The sequence below is a fragment of the Pagrus major genome, chromosome 20 (genome assembly GCF_040436345.1).
Source record: "Pagrus major chromosome 20, Pma_NU_1.0".
NCBI classification, from domain to species: domain Eukaryota; kingdom Metazoa; phylum Chordata; class Actinopteri; order Spariformes; family Sparidae; genus Pagrus; species Pagrus major.
The window spans coordinates 19610685-19631120 of NC_133234.1; the positions used below are offsets into that span (position 1 = coordinate 19610685).

General features: G+C 43.0%; 2 protein-coding genes across 2 annotated transcripts; both read right to left on the minus strand.

The window, feature by feature from the left end:
* Nucleotides 1-215: 215 nt before the first annotated feature.
* Nucleotides 216-4909, minus strand: LOC141016114 (potassium channel subfamily K member 1-like). The gene is made up of 3 exons (XM_073490378.1): nt 4561-4909; nt 2476-2880; nt 216-517 (listed from the first exon to the last, which is right to left on the minus strand). The coding sequence occupies exons 1-3, from the start codon at nt 4907-4909 to the stop codon at nt 216-218; spliced, it is 1056 nt and encodes a 351-aa protein (XP_073346479.1).
* A 1372-nt stretch (nt 4910-6281) lies between these two features.
* Nucleotides 6282-19344, minus strand: LOC141015566 (thrombospondin-2-like). Its single transcript, XM_073489691.1, has 21 exons — nt 19281-19344; nt 19002-19138; nt 17372-17450; nt 16806-16918; nt 15626-15719; nt 15356-15523; nt 14887-15063; nt 14638-14811; nt 14311-14441; nt 13776-13910; nt 13466-13684; nt 13269-13376; nt 12467-12626; nt 12094-12212; nt 11763-11997; nt 10979-11206; nt 10591-10721; nt 10194-10334; nt 9943-10040; nt 7022-7161; nt 6282-6368 (listed from the first exon to the last, which is right to left on the minus strand). The coding sequence occupies exons 1-21, from the start codon at nt 19342-19344 to the stop codon at nt 6361-6363; spliced, it is 2859 nt and encodes a 952-aa protein (XP_073345792.1). The 3' UTR covers nt 6282-6360.
* Between the last annotated feature and the right edge of the window lie 1092 nt (nt 19345-20436).

Sequence of the window (20436 nt, forward strand, 5' to 3'; positions counted from 1 at the left end):
GAGCAACAGGAGAGAACAAGAAAACAATGCCATCCTGATAGTCTGTGGGTGGTTCCTGCTTTTACGCCACAAATGTCTGTTGGTGTTGGCAGTAGCAGAAAGCAATCCCTTTTTAAGTGATTAAGTGCTTACATGTAGATATGGTGTACTCATGAGAGTGCTCACGCTCAGTTCATTAACCAGTCTCTTAAAAACAATATGTTCCAGGCAATCTGTCATCTCAGTTTTCCATTAGCAGCAGGTCCTGATGCTGGGGTGTAAGGCGGTGACTTGTCCTGCCGGAGAGACACAGCCTGTTCTGACACAGAAGGGATGACCGGTGGACGATGATCTATCGGGTCCGAAGAGTTGTTCAGCTGGTCGCTCATGTGATCCCGATCGATGATGTTGGTGGTCTCAGAGTCCAGCTCCCGAACGGTTTCTCGGTAAAACCTCTGTCTGAGGCGCTTCATCTGGGGAAGCTCGCAACACGTCTCCAGCACCACCAGGACGCACACCAAGCCCAGCAGCAAGTAGACTGGGAGAGCAAACACACACATAAAAAATGGCAGAATAAGGAACAAAGACCAGTACAGAGTGACTAATAAAACAAATCTGGGTTTGGTCAGTACAATAAGGGTGTAGTGGCTAACAGTCATGACCTTTTTTTCACTTTGTCAATCAGAAAAGAGAACTGTTGTAGAGGATCGAGTAGTCCTCTGCAGCAGTGGCTCCAGGTGTGAGGGCCGATACACCCAAAGGTGATTGACACAAACCAATCATGCAGAGCTAAATTTATGTTTGCACTTTTTCTGTTTTCTCCTTTTTGCCATGCTAGTGACACAGCTCTAGAGATAAACTATTAAACTTAATCGATCCCCTGACTTTTCCTCCAGGGCCATTATCCATTAGCAGTCCTCTAGTTTATTTCCAAATGCAAAAACTAACCGAAACAGACCTGCATTACTAATGACATTCCCATCGGCCTCAGATGTACTTTGTGATTAGTGCTCATTAGCGAATGTGAGCATGCTAATATGCTAAACTAAGGTGGGATTCACAATAGCAGGGTTTACTGGGTGTTTCTGAATCAGAAGTCCCCTCAGAGTTGCTGCAAAGCAGGAGCTGCTCATTAGTTCACCACAGTAATCACAGCTGTTTTCTCACTCGCTCTGACGGCAGACTCCAACTGTCTCGCTCAGCCGAGAAACTTCTCCCTCAACTAGTGAATGGAGTTAGATCAACTGAAATCCCTGCCTGGCGAGTGCTGGACATACAGTGCATCCCCATGCACTGTATTAAGGGTTAAGGGGTTTAAAAGGTCTGCATCGTCGCCCTACATGGCCGTAACTTAACTGTGTTTAGCCTCAGAAGTTAATGATGGCACGATTGAGAGATACACACTAACAGCAGCCAGCAGAAACTAAACACCGCTGCCACCAATGTAAGCGAGCACCTTGGGTTCGCCAAACTGAACAGGTTTAAGAAGAAAATAATGTGAGAGACATGGAAACGTAACGTTATTGCATTGTGCAGCAATAGACTTCTCTCCATTTTCTCTCCCACATGCCACCAGTGCCAACAACGCCTGCCAAAAGCGCAAGCAACTCTGACGTGACACTACTTTTTGTGCACTCTAGTGGGGTAACAATGTTACGACGGTCGGAGCTCAGTAGTCGATGAGTGTCAGCCGTTGGCGATGGAGGATACCATCGTCCATCAGCCGCAGCCTTGTCGACAATACCTGAAAAACATCGGCCACCAATAGTCTGAAAAATGGCCCGTTGGACTGAAAGCCTATTTGTCAGACATCCTTTTATCAAGCGACCATTATTACGAAAATACACAATCTCCCTGCAGTTGATAGTTGAGTGTTTGCCGGCCCCTGTCCGTGGGTTTTTGGCCTTAGTAAGCTATCTTTCTGGCCTGACACCAAACTAGATTTCAAGTGATTTTACTGCTGCTGTTGACTTCCACCTTTCCACCCACGTCACCCGAATTGTTAGATGAAGGCTGATCTCAAAAAACTTTGAGAGACTAAGGGTTAGCATTAGGGTTTGGATCTGAATAATGGGCCATCGGGACAAAGGCTTGGCATCAAAACATCAATGCTAGAACTGTTACTTCGACTCTTTTCCCCTCTGAAATACTGGATAATCTTCAGATTTCCAGGCCTTAACAATCATTAACTTAAAACGTGGCAAAGTAAAATAACTCAGTGGCTTGGCTTCTCACAAGTCCTGGACTGATGCTAACTGAGACAATGAGGCGATGCTTTGTTTTCAGGGGTAACAATCCAACAAGGCTGGGAACCACTGCACTACAAGATAAGAAAATTCACTTATCATAGAGCTCCTGAAACCTTTTTTCAAACCAGTGGGTAAAAAAATGCAATAACCGCATTTTGTCCTTATTTGACTTCGTTTTCTTCTTCTTTTCTGGAGATTAAAGGCTTCCACCTGACAGCAGAGGCAGTACATTTAGCTTCCCACTCACTTGTAATGGCCAGCCTGTACAGCTGCGGGTGTGGGTTGTCCTCTTTACTGTGTGTCTCGCCGGGGACATAATCCCCGAGGCCAATGGTTGTAAGAGAGATGAAACAGAAATACAAAGACTCCAGAAAGTCCCAATCCTTCTCCATGGTGGTAAAGATCCACGCAGGGATGATGAGGAGCACCAGGGCCATGATGACGCCGAGGCAGGTGGCGTGTATGGCGGCTAGCTTCGATTTAGACATGGCCCATCGATGGTGGAAGTAGGACACCGGACGCCGACTCACCAGGACCATGATCCTCTGCACCACGACGGAGAGGAAGAAGAGGGTGACGGGGATGCCAAAGAGGGAGTAGAAGATGCAGAAGGCCTTCCCTTCATCTGACAGAGGAACAGTGTGGCCATAACCTGGAAACAAAACCAAACATGCAGCACGGCGTTAATTACAGAAGGTATAATTAGAGGTGGGACTCTACTCCAGGAGCCACTTAGCCTCTGCGAAGCTCGACACAGAGAACAGTAATTAGAGAAAATGAAGGAAGGCAAGAGAGAAAGACAGACAGCAACATCTCTTCTTAGTAAAGACAAGTTTGAATCAAGACTGTCTACATCTTAATTAATAAATAATAGGCTAAACAAATGTTTACACAGAGCGCCAAAGCTCTGTGGGTTTTAATTTGCTCCTTTTAGCATAACTAATGCTTTAACTGTGTCATGGAGCTTCAGGGACGTCAGTTCTCATTAAAACCCACAATAAACACCTCTAAACCTGCTTCTGCTTACTGAATAACAAGCGGTGCAACATGTAAAGCCTGACAGTATGTTAGTACAGTCAATAGGGACCTTTAAATACCCTGAAAGATTACAGGACTATATGCATTTTGTCCTTCTGATGACTCCGGTATAACCTTGACAGCTTTTCATAATGAAAGTACATGAACTGTGACATGATAGGGACAGTTTCTAATAAGTCACTCTGTATAAAGGCTTTAAGAGCTTAAATAAGTTCATTAATGGTTAATAAATCATTTACTATCCGGAGCAAAAACAACTTATTAACGTGTATAACTCCAGACGTGCTGGTTTACTAGACAGTGTGAAACCCACAGCTATTTTTTTTTTTAAGGTTAAATATCTGCACATATAGGACAATATATACACTGAAACTATAAATCTGTGATAGAGCAGTATCAGTTGGTCGGGCCCTTAAATGGTACATTAATTGATGGATTCTGAAGAGGAAGTAGATGTAATTTTAGGGATTTTTAATCAGTTTAATCACATTTCTTTCTATATTCTTTACAGCATGTCTGGAGGTGATATTTAAAAGTGAGATATGTGAGGATTTTAGTTGAAAGCATTAAAAAAATAAATTGTGAAGGAATGACTTTTCTTTGACATTATGACGTCTATGTGTTATGTTGTAATGTATCTACTAAAGTTAGCATGCTAACCAGCTAGCCCCGGCTCGTCCCGGTCTAAAGCTGCTGTGGCAGCACCAACATCCCCCCAGTCTGTACTGCTAGCTGCACGGCTAACTGAGCTAACTTGCTAACAGCAGCTACAGTTAGCTTTCTCTACTAATATACTGGCCCCTATTTGTTTGAATAGGAATTTGTTAGCTGGCCAATTGTTACATATTGCACCTTTAACCCTTGTTGCAACATATAAAAACCCTTAAAAAACTGTGATTTATCAATTAAAGGGGCTAATTAAAGGGACGCTATGTAGTTTTGGGGAAGAGATTCAAATGTAAGGTAATAATACAAAATCAGAAATATATATATATATTTTTCAATAACTGAATAAACAAGCTGTCCTCAGAAGAAAATACGGTCCCCAGAACACTGTTTGAAGCTAGAAAGGTGGCAGGGTCCGCCACATATAAACAAAGTGAAACAGTATAAAATTGTGTTGTCCTTTAAGGGCAGCTTGTTTAGTCAGTCATGAAAACAAAGAGAGTTTAGGCATTAAAAACAAATCAGTCAATCTGAAGATCTGTCTCTTCTTCCCCAAAACTACAGAGTGCACCTTTAAAGCAAACGCATCAGCTTTAAGGCTTCACCACCTGTCCCCCCGGGGCCTCACCTGTCGTGGTCAGCACGGTGCTGGTGAAGAACAAGGACGACACAAAGTCCCAGTTGTTTTTGGTGTCGTTTCCCAGCACGGACACTCCGTAGTTGCTGGCCTCCAGGGCTCGGACCAGCAGCTCCTCCAGACGCGCGTCGGACACGCAGGTGTTGTTGGCCAGGAAGTCCCGCCGGGCCGCCTCCAGCTCCTGCCGCAGCTCCTGCTCGTAGGGCAGCTCGATGGCGGAGAAGATCCCGGCTCCGATCAGGAGGTAAAGGATATAACAGACGACCAGGAGCGCAAAATGCATGGCTGACTGGTGCCGCTGCGCAAACAGAGCGCACCTTTCTGCACAGCCGAGCACCATGACTCCACTTTAATGACGCTTGATTTAAGGACAGAAACTCACTGTCTGTGTTTGGTAATGACTCCTGTCTTCTCGCTTGGGACTCGTCTTCCTCATTCTTCACATCCCAGTGGGAAGTGGTGACGTTGCTGCGCCAGGTAGAGTGTGTGTGTGTGTGTGTGTGTGTGTGTGTGTGTGTGTGTGTGTGTGTGTGTGTGTGGTGTCTCTGTGCACTCCCCTGTCCAGCCGGTTCAACAGGTTCTGTGTTTTCAGTCATTACAGAGGATTTGTTTCCCCTGAGACTCAGGTTTCTTTGGAGACCCAGATTTGTCAGCCTACAGGAAACACTTTTCTTAAAACCTGACTCATTCCATTGCCTGCTACTTTTACTCCACTATATTTATCATTATTATCACATTTATTTATGTCGTGGAGTCATTTTTTAAAGTGTGTAATTACTACTTTTACTCAGTGAGGGAATGTAACTACTCGAGAACTGTACTTAGGTACAATTTTCAGGTACTTTACTTGAATATTTCCGTTTTCTGCTACTTCATACTTCCACTCCACAACATTTTGGACTCCACTACATGTATTTGTTAGCTTTAGTTACAAGTTAGTTTGCAGGTTGCATGCTGCGTTTTTCCATTATTTTATTTTATCAGCAATCAGATAACAAAAATAATCAGAAAGATGCTGAATATTGGATTCAGTAATCAACCTGGCTGATAAGTAAAAGTATAATCCACTTAAAGTACATTCATTTTCAGAAAATTACTTAAAAATTACCTTTACCAAACTAATTGACAGGTTATCTTTACTTTTACTCAGGAAGGATTTTGGGTACCTTTTCCAACACTGCTTTTACTTGAGTAAACAACGTGATTACTTCCTGCACCACCTCTAACTTCACTTCCCTTGGTGAACCTTTCTCAGTGTAGTTTCTTCCCTCCCCCTCAGCATGTGTAGTAACTACTTTCACCACTGGAAGGTGCTACAGACCATGTTTCCACAGCCCTGTGTGTGTGCGTGCTGTGGTGGCGTCACCAGATAACACAAGTAAAAAAAGAAACAACTGAAAAAAACACAAAGTATTTTATTGATAAGTTACCACCAGACATCTGCACAGAAATCTACTAACTCCATCACGAAGTCATCCTCCCATCTCCCCCCTTTCATGTCTGGCATCTGGCAATAAATAATTATTTACAACCATTTAGCAAAAAGCAAATGAAAAGCAACAAGAGGCTACTGTCACTAGAGGTGCTGTGAGAGTGTTACAGTAATATACAGCGAATGAGACGGCCCGAAAATCAATACTGTCGCATGAAAAGCTGATTGATAGATAGATGACTGGTCACTAATTGATAGTTCTGGCAGGATAAAGGCCTCGGTCCGGTGCGTCCTCTCTCTGTCTCGTAGTCGTATTGAGATGATTTTCTGAAATGAATGTGGATCTCTGTCGGGTTTGTTCAGTGATCTGAGGAGGGAAGTGAATAAATACAGGTCATCAGAGACATTGTGCTTGAGTATTTCCATTTTACTTTTACTTTAAAAGAAAGAAAAATCATCTCACGACCTATCAGATTTATGCTGTGATGCCTTCAAGGGGGTTGGGGCCCTTAGGTTGAGAACCACTTGACTTAAACATTTAACTGTATATGAAGTATTTAATGAGCTCGACCTCGGTATTAACAATCTAATCATGCCGAGGTGTCAAATTATTCTACAGCTCAAGTACTTTAATTTGAGTACTTATGCAGATTTATACTTCTATACTCTTACTTTGAATATAGGACTTTTTCTTATGAAGTATTTTTTACATTGTTGTATTGTTACTTTACAGTCACAAATAACAACAACAACACGTGAGTTTATTCAATCATTTGGTCCATAATAGAAATCGATCACCAGTTAACCTTCCTTTCCTCGGGTGACCGTGCGCCCGGTGGCAGACTGAATGTAAACGCTGATGGTTTCATTATTCCATATCCATTAGACTGTGTAATCGACATTTACTTCATAATGAAACTCCGAAGCAGAAAACTTTATCTGTTGCCGGTTTAAGTAAAGAAGTATTTGTCCTGCCACTCATCAGTAGTCAGGACAGGTGTTTTCCACAGGATTTCTTACCTCTGCACTCATATCTGAGGTCTGAGAAGATGACGTGCTCCTGCGAGAAGACAAAAAGTCCCAGTCTGCCTCCAGCCAGGGTGTGGTCGTACACCGCCCCCGAGTCCGATAAAATATCCCTGCCTTCGTACACCACCACCCTGCGAGGGGAACACGACGCGGCGACATCATCAAAACACAGCGTTTATCAAGTATTTTATCGGAAATCTGATTAAAAAAAACAACAAGTTATTTACTTTTACCTGCACTTTTGATACTTAAGTACATTTAATATTAGATACTTTAAGACTTTTACTCAAGTGCTATTTGTAAGGATGACTCACTTTTACCAAAGTAATATTTTTACCTCTCTACTACTCTTTTTACTTCTACCCCACAACACTTCAGAGGAATATATTGTTGTTTTTACTCCGTTACATATATCTGACAGCTATATATATTACGTTAGAGGTAAAGATTTTACAAACTTATGATAACTTTCATATAATCTTATAAATTAAACCACCCACCAGTGTATGAAAGAGCTGGAACTGAGCTCCACGTCTGCAAACTACATCATTAGGATGCTGCCTACACGTTCATATATCAGTAATAATTAAGTATATAACAATATAACTGTGGCAGAGGCCATTTTGCCTCCTACATTTACTCTTGAAGCAAATCTTTCTGTTTAGTGTTTCTTTTTTACAACAGTTTGTGTACTATATTTTACACTTAAGTTCTTTCTTTCACTTGGTTGCTTTGTCAAGTTTGTTGTTTTTTCTTGTAGTCTCTGTCCTGTTCCCTATTTTACTACTACTAAATAAACACCGAGGACATGACGTCAAACGGTGCTATATATATAGCAGTTACAGTGGAGCTTCATAGCAACAATCTGAAATATCAATATGTGTCCGTCCTTCACAATCAAAGAGCAGGAGCTTCTTTTCAGCCTCACATTCAATAAGCGTACAGTCGTCATTCAGTGCCCGGAATCCAACAACAGCCATAGACAGCCTCTTTTAAGAGTATTTTAAAAATTTGAACACATAATAGTTTGTTCTCCTTCTTCTCACTTCTTCTCTGCTTGTAAAACCTCACCACAGTACTGATGTTGTTCCCTCCATAAACAGCACAAAGCGCAGAGAAGTCATCGCCGGGGGGCTGTTTCTGAAAGTCCATTAGTGAGAGGAAAACTAAGTGGATGTGGCAGGTTGAGGAGAACCGAGTACAACAAAGAAAGTGAATTACACTGTTACAAAACAACTCCTGGAGATTGATGATATCCTCAAAGAACATCTGTGGTTGAATTTCTCTTCTAAAGATGGCACTGAATGTGATTTCCACAAATTTAAGAGGTTTTACAGTAAATTGCTCCTCCACTGAAACCAACAGGAACCGAACAGAGAGCGACTGAGCCCAGAATGTGTAATCATAAATTGTGCAAATTTCATTCACTTGTCAGAGTTGCTGCTTGTTTTTTAAGGCGTGCTGCTTTGGTGTTTTTAGAGTTTAGAACATTTCATTCATCAATTTGTTTTCATTGACTTCACAACATTTTGAAAAATCTGCTTGCAGACTCTAAAACCTGCTCTGAATGTTTTGATCTTCAGTGTGCGGCATGTTTGTTTTTTATTGTAAAAGCGGCATAAATTCTAGTTGGTCTTGTTTTGAGTATAAATGGATTATGTAGCGCTTTCAAAGGAGGATCCACGTGCTGATTTGATTTTGAGACGTTTGTTCTGAGGTTGTGCTAAAATTAGGAATGCAAAAATACTTTAATTAAGAATTATTTACTTATATCCAATTTATTTCGCTAATAGTAATGCATTATATTAAAGTCCTTAACGTTCTATAGGCAAGGATAGCCACAAACAAGTCAACTGATGTATGAACATGCAGATTTATTGAGTTAAACAGCTTTTCCAACCTGAACCCTTAATTTATATTTTCTTGTTGAGCTGTAATAAGGTCATAAAACACAGCTGGATTATCACTTATCACTGTGTTGTCAAGTCTGATCTCAAGTAATCTGATCTAAAAACAGCATTTTCTACTTATTTCAACCCTTTGAACGCTAACTTATGTCTGAACCAACTTATTTTAAGATTTCTTGTCAAGTAAAGTTTTCTTACTGCACTGGAAGACAAATTCCCTCATTGTTAGTCTGTATCTTCTCAAATCAAGCACTAATTTCTTATATTTAGGCAGTTAAGTTTTTAAAACCATGCAGGAAAATTGATGTGATGTGCAGTAAATGGGCTAAAACACTGCTATGGCCCTTTAAAAGCACAGCCAGTTATAACATTGTTTATTTGGCTCTGTTTACAACAGTTTCCTAGAAACTGAAAAGTTTTTCCGTTGCGTTTTAAAAATCCAAATCAATAACTTGGCTTGTTTTTAGGCAATCTTCATATTTCCTCGCATATTATGTACTCTATCTTTTATTTAATTTTTATGTGCAAATAAAGAATCAAAACAAAATGAAACAGAACAAATGTCTGTGCTGTAAATTAAAATGTAAAGCCTACTGCTCCTGTGTAGAGGTATTTTACTTGAGAGGAGCTGTTGTTCCCTTACAAAGAGGTCCAAAAAATTTTGTTTTTGTAACTTTTAAACTTGGGTGATTTCCACGATCATAATCCAGATGTGTTTTATGACCTTGCGACAGCTCAACATGGAAAATATAAATTCAGGCTGTAAAAAAGAAAACCAGCCAAGGAACAAATTCTTTAACTCAATAAATCTACATGTTCATACGTCTTGTTTGGGACTCCTCTCACCTATAGAAACAGGAGAGAAACGTTGTCCAGACGATAAGAAAGCACAAAGGGAAAAGAGATCATCTGGGGTTAGTCTCATTCAAGAATCTCGTGCGAATAAATCTAACCACTGTTAGATTGTCGAGTGATAAAACTCAAGGTGGGAAACCGTCTTTGTACCTGATGAACCCAGTTTTGGGTCTGTGGATGAGGTGCATGCGGTAGGCGGTGAAGTCCTTCCAGCCAATTTTATTGGGGTCATGCCACAATGTTCTGACCTGAAACACACACACACACACACACACACAGACGTCAAGAAAATTGTACTTGAATATCTGAGCTTTATTGTGCCAATCTAATAAAGGATGGTCTGCCCAAGGTTTACTGTGGTTTATGACGAGCAGGAGAGATATAAAGTCGCTGATTCATGCCTGGTGTCGGGTGTTTCCGGTGTGCCACAGGGCGTTGCGCAGATATTCCCCCGGTCCTGTGCTGGAGTTGACCAGTTTGATCGAGACTCCCGCTGTGCCGAAAGCTTTGGACGGCTTTTTCTCCCAGTAAGCCTGAGACACCTACTCTCACAGAAAGAAAGGACGTGGAGGATAAAAGAGAGTGAAGGTTATACTGATGTTTGTACAGTATGGCACAAAAGGACACGGATGAAAAGTCAGGTCTTTTATGCACCAGTGAGGTTGAGTTAGGACATCAAGGACAAATACAAAAGATGGATCTAACTTCTGATTTAAACCTCGAATCAAAGGTTTTTAAGCGCAGTTAAGGTTATTTTCTCCCATCAATGGGAGTTATTGTCAAGCTTTCAAACCTCACCTGTTTCCACATGACAACATAGAAGCGTCGACTGGACTGGTAGGCGAACACGATGCCTGCGAAGTCATCGTCTCGGTTGGTGTTCACGTAAAATGTCACACTGAAGTCGACAGAGCTGAACTTGTCGTATCCTGCTCAAACAAAAGGATATTAGCTTTGTAGGCTTTTTATTATACAGTGGTATACAACGCTGTGAATCCTGAAGTGTGGGCTGCGCACACACACTGGTATCGGATCAGTACTCAGTCCAATTTGAACACAGAGTTCAGGAATCGGTATCAGGAAGGGGAAATGGTATCAGAACATCTGTATTTAAATCTGCCAACTGGCAAGTAAATGTTTTCTGAGTAATCAATTTGACCCAGACGGACATGATCACTTAACTGACCTAAAGCGATGCCAGGATCCGAGTTGGCCGTCTGCAGCAGCTCGGTGCCTTGGCTGCGGATCACCCACAGAGGGTCGGACTGCGTGGTGCCTTTAGGGTCCAACAAAACAACCTGAAACTTCCTGAAGTCTGTAGACCCAATATCCTCGTTCATCGGACAGGGATCCAGCGCATCTGGAATACTGTCGTTGTCAAAGTCATCAAAGCATGCGTCTCCGCTACCGTCACCTGCGAGAGAGAGGAACAAGGAACGAGATGCAAACCACGTGATTTCCTGGATTCACTTTTGCCAGGACGAGGAAAAAAAAAGAAAGACGAGACGAGATAATGTGCAAATGTTTGTGAGAAGGAGCTGTATGATGGTGGATAGATTAAAGAGTCTTTTATGTATGATTAATCACACCACTGAGAGCCATAAACGGTTTATGTTGATGTCCAACATTTACATGACCTGGATCAGTGGAGACATAACTGGACAGATTGTCACGGGAGTTTATTGCATGGCTGCAAAATCCATTTATCATAAATTGTGGGAAATATCTTCCTTATGTGACAGCAAATTAATCAGCATTTGTCCACATCTGTGTCAAGACATTCGAGCTGTATTAACAGTTCAGTTGACTGTTTTTCAGTAGATTACGTTTCGTAATGGGTGACACTTTCGTTGTTTGTTTTCAGAAGAGCTTTATGAAAATTCCCACATGCGATTGGCTTTTTTCTACATGTGGATTTGAATTTCCCTCTCTGCCACCTTAACTTTAGAGAAACTTATAGCAACACTGACCATCAGAGTCCAGCTGGTCCCTGTTGGGCACCAGCCTGCAGTTGTCCCGATCGTCAGGGATCCCGTCATTGTCATCGTCATGGTCGCAGACGTCTCCCTTCCCGTCCTTGTCGTGGTCTGCCTGGTTGCTGTTGGCGATGTAGGGACAGTTGTCAAGAGAGTTTTGGTGGCCGTCCTCATCGATGTCCTCGTTGTTGTCACACATGTCCCCGACCAGGTCACTGTCAGAGTCGAGCTGCAAACACACATACCAGATGTGTTGTTTTCCAGTCTATTTTTCAGTAGATACATTTGAGCTTTTCAGCATTTGAGTTTTGTGTGTTTCAGAGACCTGCCGTGGGTTGTGCAGAAGGGGACAGTTGTCACACTGGTCTCCAACACCATCCAGGTCTGTGTCCCTCTGGTCAGTGTTGTAGATTAAGGGACAGTTGTCACGTTCATTCAGAACCTCTGGAGAAGGACACAGACACGATTCTTTTATTACACATAAAACCACACTCCAAACAATATAAATCAAGACTTTTGTTAGGGTAAATGTAATTCAATCCATATTTCAAGAGTAACATAACACTAAATCCACTTTGTTATTACACTTTATTGATCCTGGTCTGTTGTTAAAATGTCCTTGCAGTACGTTTAACTAAATCTAAGCAAAAATCAAGGTGTGAATAAAAAAACTGTAATAACTGGTGAGTGGCTCCTACCGTCTCCGTCCATGTCGATGCTGCAGGCGTCTCCTTCTCCGTTATCATCAGTGTCTGTCTGATGTGGGTTGCTATCAAAGGGACAGTTATCACAGCGGTCGCCGACCCCATCTCTGTCAGAGTCAAACTGCCGAGGGTTGTACACCAGCGGGCAATTGTCCTGTGTCAAACGCACACATTTGTTCACACATACGGTTCACATAAGGATGTGAATATATGCCTGTTGCCAGTCAGTTTCAGCCCACTTGCCAGGATATAACGTTAGCAGTTTATATTTCTGCAAACCACAGATACGTCCAAGTTTGTATGTGTCACTGGTTACATACCAGATTGACATTTCTACAAAACGTGCCATATCACGTGCACGACATGCTTATTGCCTGACCTTCACATCGGGAGGTGGAGGGGATGGTGATTGAATTAACAGGCGATGAGGCTGCCAAATGGATGACCACAGCTTCAGTCTGCTGGATATTTTTTATGACATTATTTCAATGTTTGTAAGCCATGTTTGTGCCAACAACAATAGGTGTTTTTAAGGAGACCCGGGGACAATTTCCAGTTGTGTTTGTGGCAGCCAAAACCAGATATTTTTCAAAGGAAGCTGGGCTATTTCCAGCTGTGTTTGTGACCTTAAAACATTGTATGTGGCGACCAAAACATAGCCAGACCATGACGTTGTCCTAACCATAACCAAATGGTTTTGACCCTAAACAAACGTAGAGTTGCAACATAAGCAAATGTAAGGCTTTTGCTTATCTGTGTTTGTGTTAGTTACACCATGTCTGAGCCACAGTCTCACCCTCTCATCCATGATATCATCATTGTCATCATCAGGATCACAGGCGTCTCCCAGTCCGTCCATGTCCAGGTCTTCCTGTCCAGAGTTTGGTAGCATGGGGCAATTATCCTACAAGCCAATCACAACTCAGTTTAGTGAAATCACATCCATCCAGAACACTGACAGCCAATCAGATTGAATTATTTTCATGCTTTCACCTTTTGACAGTGATACGTTGCATTCTGCTTGCAGGGTAATCTCTTGTTGGGCCAGCCATCCAGATCAGAGTCTTCACCGCACAGGAAGCCATCGCCCGCAAACCCGACGGCGCACGTACACTTGAACAACACCTCAGACGCCAGGCCCAGGTACAAACAGTCAGCATACTTGTGGCAGGTGTGTGTGTTGTCTTTGCAAGGATTGTATGGTTCACACACCTACAGCCAAAAGCAGAGAATACAAAGAGATTCATGATTGTAGTTCAAAGTGAGGGGATGAAAATTGATATTCAAAGAGAGAAACGCATGCCTGCTTGTTTCTGTGGGCTTCCTGCAGTCCGAGGCCGTACGGCTGGGTGCCTTTATAGCGAGGAGGACAGGGCATGCAGTAGTACCCCGGGTCTGTGTTTACACACTCTGTGACACACACATCCTCCACTTCACACTGCAGAGATAGAGAGATCAACCATGTTCAGCATATCAAACACTGAGTGTAAATACAAAGGGGTGACCGGAGGGGATTTTTCCAGGGATCAGACTACACTACATTTATTTCTTTTAAGATTGGTCATAATGTCAGATTAGGAGATCACAGTGCCTTCAGGAACAGAGTTTAATGGGAGAGATTGTTTTTTCATGCACTGGTCAAACGTGAAGTTGTGATACAGAAATAATCGTATTAATGTAAGGAAACAGTTCTGGAGGTTTCATTGTGATATCTATTATTCCTCTTCATCTGTGCGCTATATAATCAAACTGTTGTCTCCAATTCCATACATTAGTGGAACTGATCCATTAACCGGCTGATGTCATGCAGTCTGATCCTTTACGTCGGCTCTTCTTACCTCATCCTCATCCTCACAGTGAGTGCCGTTGCCGCTTAGACCCAACGGACAGTGTCCACATTCCCATGATCCATCGCTATATGATGTGCACTCCACCCCAGGGAAACACGGGTTTGACAGCACACATATATCTGAAAACACATACAAATGGAAAGGAGTCCGCAAATAATCCAGGATTTGGTTAACAGCAGCTGAATCATTCCGAGGAAGTTCGTTTTTGAAGCATTTGTCTGTTCTGTCCTAATCCTCACTAACTGATTAAAGGCAGAATCTTTGTTTTAACTCTCTGCTGTTTAAAAATGTCTCATCCAAGTTATCCAAGTTTACCTAAAGGACATGGTTGTTTGTTGCATGCTTCATAGTCCACAGCAACTCCAGCACAAGGCTTCCCACCGTTCTGAGGGGCGGGGTTCAAACACTCCCGCTGACGACTTATAAGACCTCCCCCACATGTTTCCGAGCACAGCGACCATTCGGTCCAGCTCGTCCAGCCTCCGGCAACTACACACAAACACAATATTTACTTTGTTAGTACGACAGTGCAGGCTGCGTGTGCATCTGTGCTCGTATACTCACTGGGGCAGAGTGTGTTGTTGCAAGGTTGTGTCTCCCTGTCGCTGCCGGCGCACCCTCGACCTCCTTTATGTGGTGGAGGGTTGTTGCACAGACGAACCCGTGTGATGTTTCCATCGCCACATGTGGTCGTGCACGCAGACCAAGGGGACCAAAGGCCCCAGTTCCCATTAGGACGCGCTAGACACGAAACAAGCACATGAAGATTGTAAGTAGTCCAGTTTTTTTTGGTACAGTAGCCAGGAACTGTCTCTGGGAGAAATCCAGCACAGACCACCACCACAGCTCCACAGTGTGTATACATTTACTAAACTAAAACATGTTTCCAATTATGATTCTAATCTCCAAAATCCATTCGTCTGAAGTTTCACCCTTTGAGGGATACTCAATTCATCCCCCTGGGCGGTTCAGGCTCAATCATAAGAATAAATAAATCAAGCCGTGACAGATGAGACATGCAGTGATGTCTTACCCTTGCGGTCACACTTCGTCACCATGCAGCTGCGGGTTTGGACTGACGGGCCAGCACAGTCTTTAGGCGTGATGCCGTTGCAGGATCGGCCCCTCTGATGCCCTCCACGTCCACAGGAGACCGAACACGCCGTCCACTCGGACCACGGAGACCAGCCGTCTCCGTTATCTTTATACACACATACACTGTTGGTGCACCTTAATCAAAGGTTGTGATCACAGCACACAATTTTTCCACAATGAATCATAGCTGCACACAAACCAAACTCACTGAGACAGACGGGGCAGCACTGTCCATCAATAAAGGAAGGGTTGATGCAGGAGACCGGAGGGCAAGACACCTGCTGACACACCACCTTCCCATCCTGCACAAGGTGAGGGAGATTCAGACGGTGTTAAAAACATTATTAGTCAAACCGCGCTAGTTTGAGCCAGATGTTTGAGCTTAATGCCAGTCCTTGCAGAGGAATGGTATGCTGTCATGACTCACAAGAAGTCTGGCTACTCCCTCAATCCATCCTTGAAAAAAACTAATGATGTTTTGTAAAGAGAAACAGACTCAGAGAGATGGCTGAAGCACGGCCTGGAAGTAAATGAAACCACATTTAGATACAAGTGAAATCTGAAGTATCTCTCCAACTTGTTAATGCATTTTTCAAGGAATAGTCTGGAAAATATGCTTATTTGTTCACTTGCCGAGAGTTAGAAGAGCGAGACGATGGATGCCTCTCATATCTGAAACCACAGCCAGGAGACCGTTAGCTTAGCACGTAACCCTTCTTTTTTTGTACAGATTAAACCAGACATAACATGAGCTTTAGAGGTGCTTGTAGGCTGATTTCTTAACCTTTGAACAGCAGTTTTTATGCTCACTCAAGCTAACGATCTCCTGGCTTGAGCCATTTTGACTTCTACATTTCGGTTTTTAGAAGTCTCGTGAGTTATGTGTTATTAATCTTCTGATCTAATTCTCAGCAAGAAAACCAACAAGTGTATATTCCAAAAAGTCAAACTATTCCTTTAAATGTATTAACCATTCCCATAGCTGTTCCTGTATTGGTAAGCTACATTAGAGCAACGTTAGGGGGTTCTTAAACTTTTTGGTTCCAGGATTTTACCAGGGCAAAACTTGAGACTTAAGTTTTTTGTCATCTCTTCAGAGTCAATTATCCAAGTCCAGAGATGTCTTTATATAATTAATTCAACAAAATAACACAAAGAGACTTTGATTTGGGACTTGGACTTCCTTCAAAGGACTGAAAATATATGCTACAAATGAAGATGGAAGCAGTTGTAGCGTAGAATATTTACCGTCTAACCTCTATGAAGCAGGTCTAACTACATGACAGATCTTCCATGTATTCAAAGACTTGGCAGTCCCCTAGGAAACACCTCCCTGCTGATATTTGAGTCGAAGTCAAATAAGATTAGTTGAACTCGGTCATGCTGACCTGGCAAGTGCAGGAGGTGCAGCTGTCGACTTCCCAATCTTCCCCCTGCTCGTATATCCGTCCATCTTGCATACACCAGACCTCCCCGTCTCTGTCTCTGTCAAGCTCGTCATGATCACTGCCATTACCGTAGCCATAACCATCACTGTAGCCATGGCCATCACCGTAGCCATGGCCATTACCGTAGCCATGGCCATCACCAAAGCCATGGCCATCACCAAAGCCATGGCCATTACTGTAGCCATGGCCATTACTGTAGCCATGGCCATCACCATAGCCATGGCCATTACCGTAGCCATGGCCATCACCAAAGCCATGGCTATCACCGTAGCCATGGCCATCACCGTAGCCATGGCCATCTCCGTAGTCATCGCCATCACCGTAGCCATCGCCATCACCGAAGCCATCGCCATCACCGTAGTCATCGCCATCACCATAGCCATCACCATCACTGTAGCCATGGCCATCACCATTGCCATCTCTACCACCACCACCACCACCACCACCACCGCCACCACCACCACGGCCATGGCTGCGACCACGGCCATTGCCTCGGCTGCCGCCACCGCCGCCGCCGCCACTGCTGCCACTGCTGCTGGTGCTCAGCTCGAACAAAGATATCCGCATCTCCTCATTTTCTCTTGACTGAAAATACAAATACACACATGTTGTACTTTCAAAACGTTGAAACATCATCAGAAAACTACATTTTCTCTCTATAAATATGTATTGCCCTGTATTCGTACACATAGACTTGTTGAATTAGGCTAGAATGGTCTAGTCCAAAGTAAAGTCAAAGCTGTTGTTGAACCAAATTACGAGTACAGAAATGTTTTTGGGCTCTTTTGAAAGGTTATAAGCAGTTTTTTATTCCTCCAACTTGTCAGGATCTCTGTAAGTGCTTCTGGCCTTAATCTATAGGAGTTTGAACACAATGAATATTCATTACATTTTCTCGCCTTAATATTTTGCCTGCAGATGACCTGTAACTGCCCCTTTAAGCTGGAAAAAACACAGTGGCTCCACATCATATAGCCTTACATGGTTCAAGTTCAAATTAGATAACATCACTGAAAAATGACACGTTTTTCTGAGATAATATTCACACGCCTGGGGGAAAAAAAGCTATTTTGTGACCTCAAAATACCAGAGACAGGAAAATTAAACTCATCAGCATTTTATTATTTCCTTATTTACCCTGACTTGGATGCATATAAAGCTACATAAATTTGAAGAATTTCCAAGTTTGGTACCTTACAAACTATATATTGTTGGTTTTGAAATCTGATTGGCTACATGATACATCAGTCATCCAGAGCCTGGCGTGTAAATTGCTCAGGAGACAGGTGGTTCACGTGTCCACATGATTATCTTGACTTTGTTTGCATGAATAAAATCACGGGAATGTAAGCTTTCTAACTATGTACGTCATGACTACAGACTTACGGGAGCACTATGTAATTTTGGAGAAGAAATTCAAACTCAGAAATATTTATTTTTTCCACAACTACATAAACAATCTGTTCTCAGAGGAAAATTAGCTCCCCAGAACACTGTTTGAAGCTAGAAAGGACTTAAAGTATGAAACTTTAAGTTCAGTTTGTTTATTCAGTCACAAAACCAAAATCAGTTTGTTTATTTAGTTTGTGTAGGCATGACGAAAATCAGTCAATGAAGATCTTTCTCTTCTTACTAAACTTTCTTCCCCAAAACTTCACAGTTGCACCTTTAAATTGAGACGTTTGCCTGTTTGCTTTTTTGGTTCGGAAGAGGTTAGCGGCCAACATTTTAACACTGATGGTATTCTTTCGGCTTGTTTTTTCCCCCCACAAAATGACCAGGATATTTACCACAAACCACAGCGCTTACTGCCAGAAAAAAGTGTGTCACTACTTGTTCCATTTGCGCTGAAAGAGGAGCAACTCTGCTGTTAGGTCACAGACTTCCCACAAAGCTCTGCCCCATCAAACACAATATAAAGTACATTGCAGAGGCTGGTAGCGTCTCCGTAACAGTCACAACATCGGTCTGTTTTACTGATGTTAAAACACCTTTAACTCTGTGTTTTCATATGTTTAAAATTCTGTATTTCTTTTACATCTTTAATCCAGCTTCTCTCTCGTTCCCTTTCAAAATAAAAGTAGCATCAGAGAGTTAAAGACAACAAACAAAAGCTGACGTATTTGTGCGTCTTACGACTCTATCCAGGTCCTCCAGCAGGTTGCTGGTGACAATACGCAGGCCGTGGATCTCAGTGAGCAACCCCAGCAGCTCCTCACATGGATGACGACAGACCTCGGACGAACGGTTGTCCACCTTTGCGCTACCCACACCTGTGGAGCAGGCACAAGTGTGTGTGGTCTGTGCTAGATTTATACTTCTAGAGTGAAGAGGTGAAGAAACTGTATTTGTGCAAAATATCTGAATGCATGGTTGCTGTTTGTGTCAATGCACACGTGAGAGCATGTGTGGTACCTGCACACACAGCTGCTGCAGAGAGGAGAATCAAAAGCCAGGGGAAACCTCTCAGCGGACTCATTCCTGTTCACACATAAATCACATATGCAGTCACCGTGAAATATAGCAACTAGGCTGCTACACCAGCGCACAATGTAAGCAGGACTGCTGCAGAGGAGATAAAAGAAGAAGAGGAAGAAGATGAAGAGGGAATTAACCTTTCATACCTGCGTACTCCTCGCTGGTTCGCCTTCTCCACGATAAGAAATCACTGCCGGTAGGCTCGTCCCTGCTGCAGCAGCTCCGCGGGAGCTCTGTGGTGGAATGTGTGTCTCCTTATTTCCTTGTCTCCTTGTTTCCTCCTCACCTTGGCATCCGGCCGGTCGCAGCTTCCTTTTTCCTCGGCGATTTGTTGCATCCAAAGGAAACAGAGGCGAGTGCGAGTGGAATCTGAGTGAGGAACATGCAGACAGCTCAGTTTAGTTCTGCAGAGAAGTCTAATGTGGTTATGTATTTGTTTGAGTGTGTGTGTCAGAGTGTGTGCATGTGTGTGTGTGTGTGTGTGTCTGTGTGTGTGAGGCAGGAGCGGGGGCCATATATTACCCGTCTGTCTGGCGATGAACTGGGCTGCATATCTCCCAGCGAGAAACCCAGCTGGATGGAAGGAACTCTGTGTGTGTGTGTGTGTTCGTGTGTGTTTTGACATCACATTGCAGGTTTCCCAGACACATCATTTACACTCTTTACTCTCCAAACTGACACACACACAAACATTCACTCACACACACACACATACACACACACACACACAGACACATGCACGCACACTTATTGGCAAACTTGAGTTTTCCAATATTTTAGGAGCGAGAAAACTGGCATCACCGTAAATCCCTGGTGGAAATTAGACTTGATGTGTGTGTGTGTGTGTGTGTGTGTGTGTGTGTGTGTGTGTGTGTGTGTGTGTGCACTTGTGTACCTATCTAACAGTGGCCCTGGTGTGTGTGTATATGCATGCATTTGATCTGATTTGTCTTGATGTCTGCTGACGATCGTGAGGAAAAGATGAGCAAGCTGGTGAAAGACAAAAACATCTACTTCCATCGGGACCATCATCTCTCCTTCCTTTCTCTCCCCCCCTCCCTCCTTTTTCTACCTCTCTCCCGCTCTGCTTGGT

What these genes read in the sequence shown, in the direction of transcription:
- LOC141016114 (XM_073490378.1), bottom strand. Translation starts at nt 4,909, where the DNA reads ATGGTGCTCGGCTGTGCAGAAAGGTGCGCTCTGTTTGCGCAGCGGCAC. An exon ending in CACCGTGCTGACCACGACAG is followed by an intron (nt 2,881 to 4,560) that starts GTGAGGCCCCGG and finishes TTTTGTTTCCAG; the next exon opens with GTTATGGCCACACTGTTCCT. An exon ending in GTACAGGCTGGCCATTACAA is followed by an intron (nt 518 to 2,475) that starts GTGAGTGGGAAG and finishes TTGCTCTCCCAG; the next exon opens with TCTACTTGCTGCTGGGCTTG.
- LOC141015566 (XM_073489691.1), bottom strand. Translation starts at nt 19,344, where the DNA reads ATGAGTCCGCTGAGAGGTTTCCCCTGGCTTTTGATTCTCCTCTCTGCA. An exon ending in GACGAAGTGTGACCGCAAGG is followed by an intron (nt 15,064 to 15,355) that starts GTAAGACATCAC and finishes TTTCGTGTCTAG; the next exon opens with CGCGTCCTAATGGGAACTGG. An exon ending in CCCAAAACTGGGTTCATCAG is followed by an intron (nt 7,162 to 9,942) that starts GTACAAAGACGG and finishes TTCCCCTCGCAG; the next exon opens with GGTGGTGGTGTACGAAGGCA.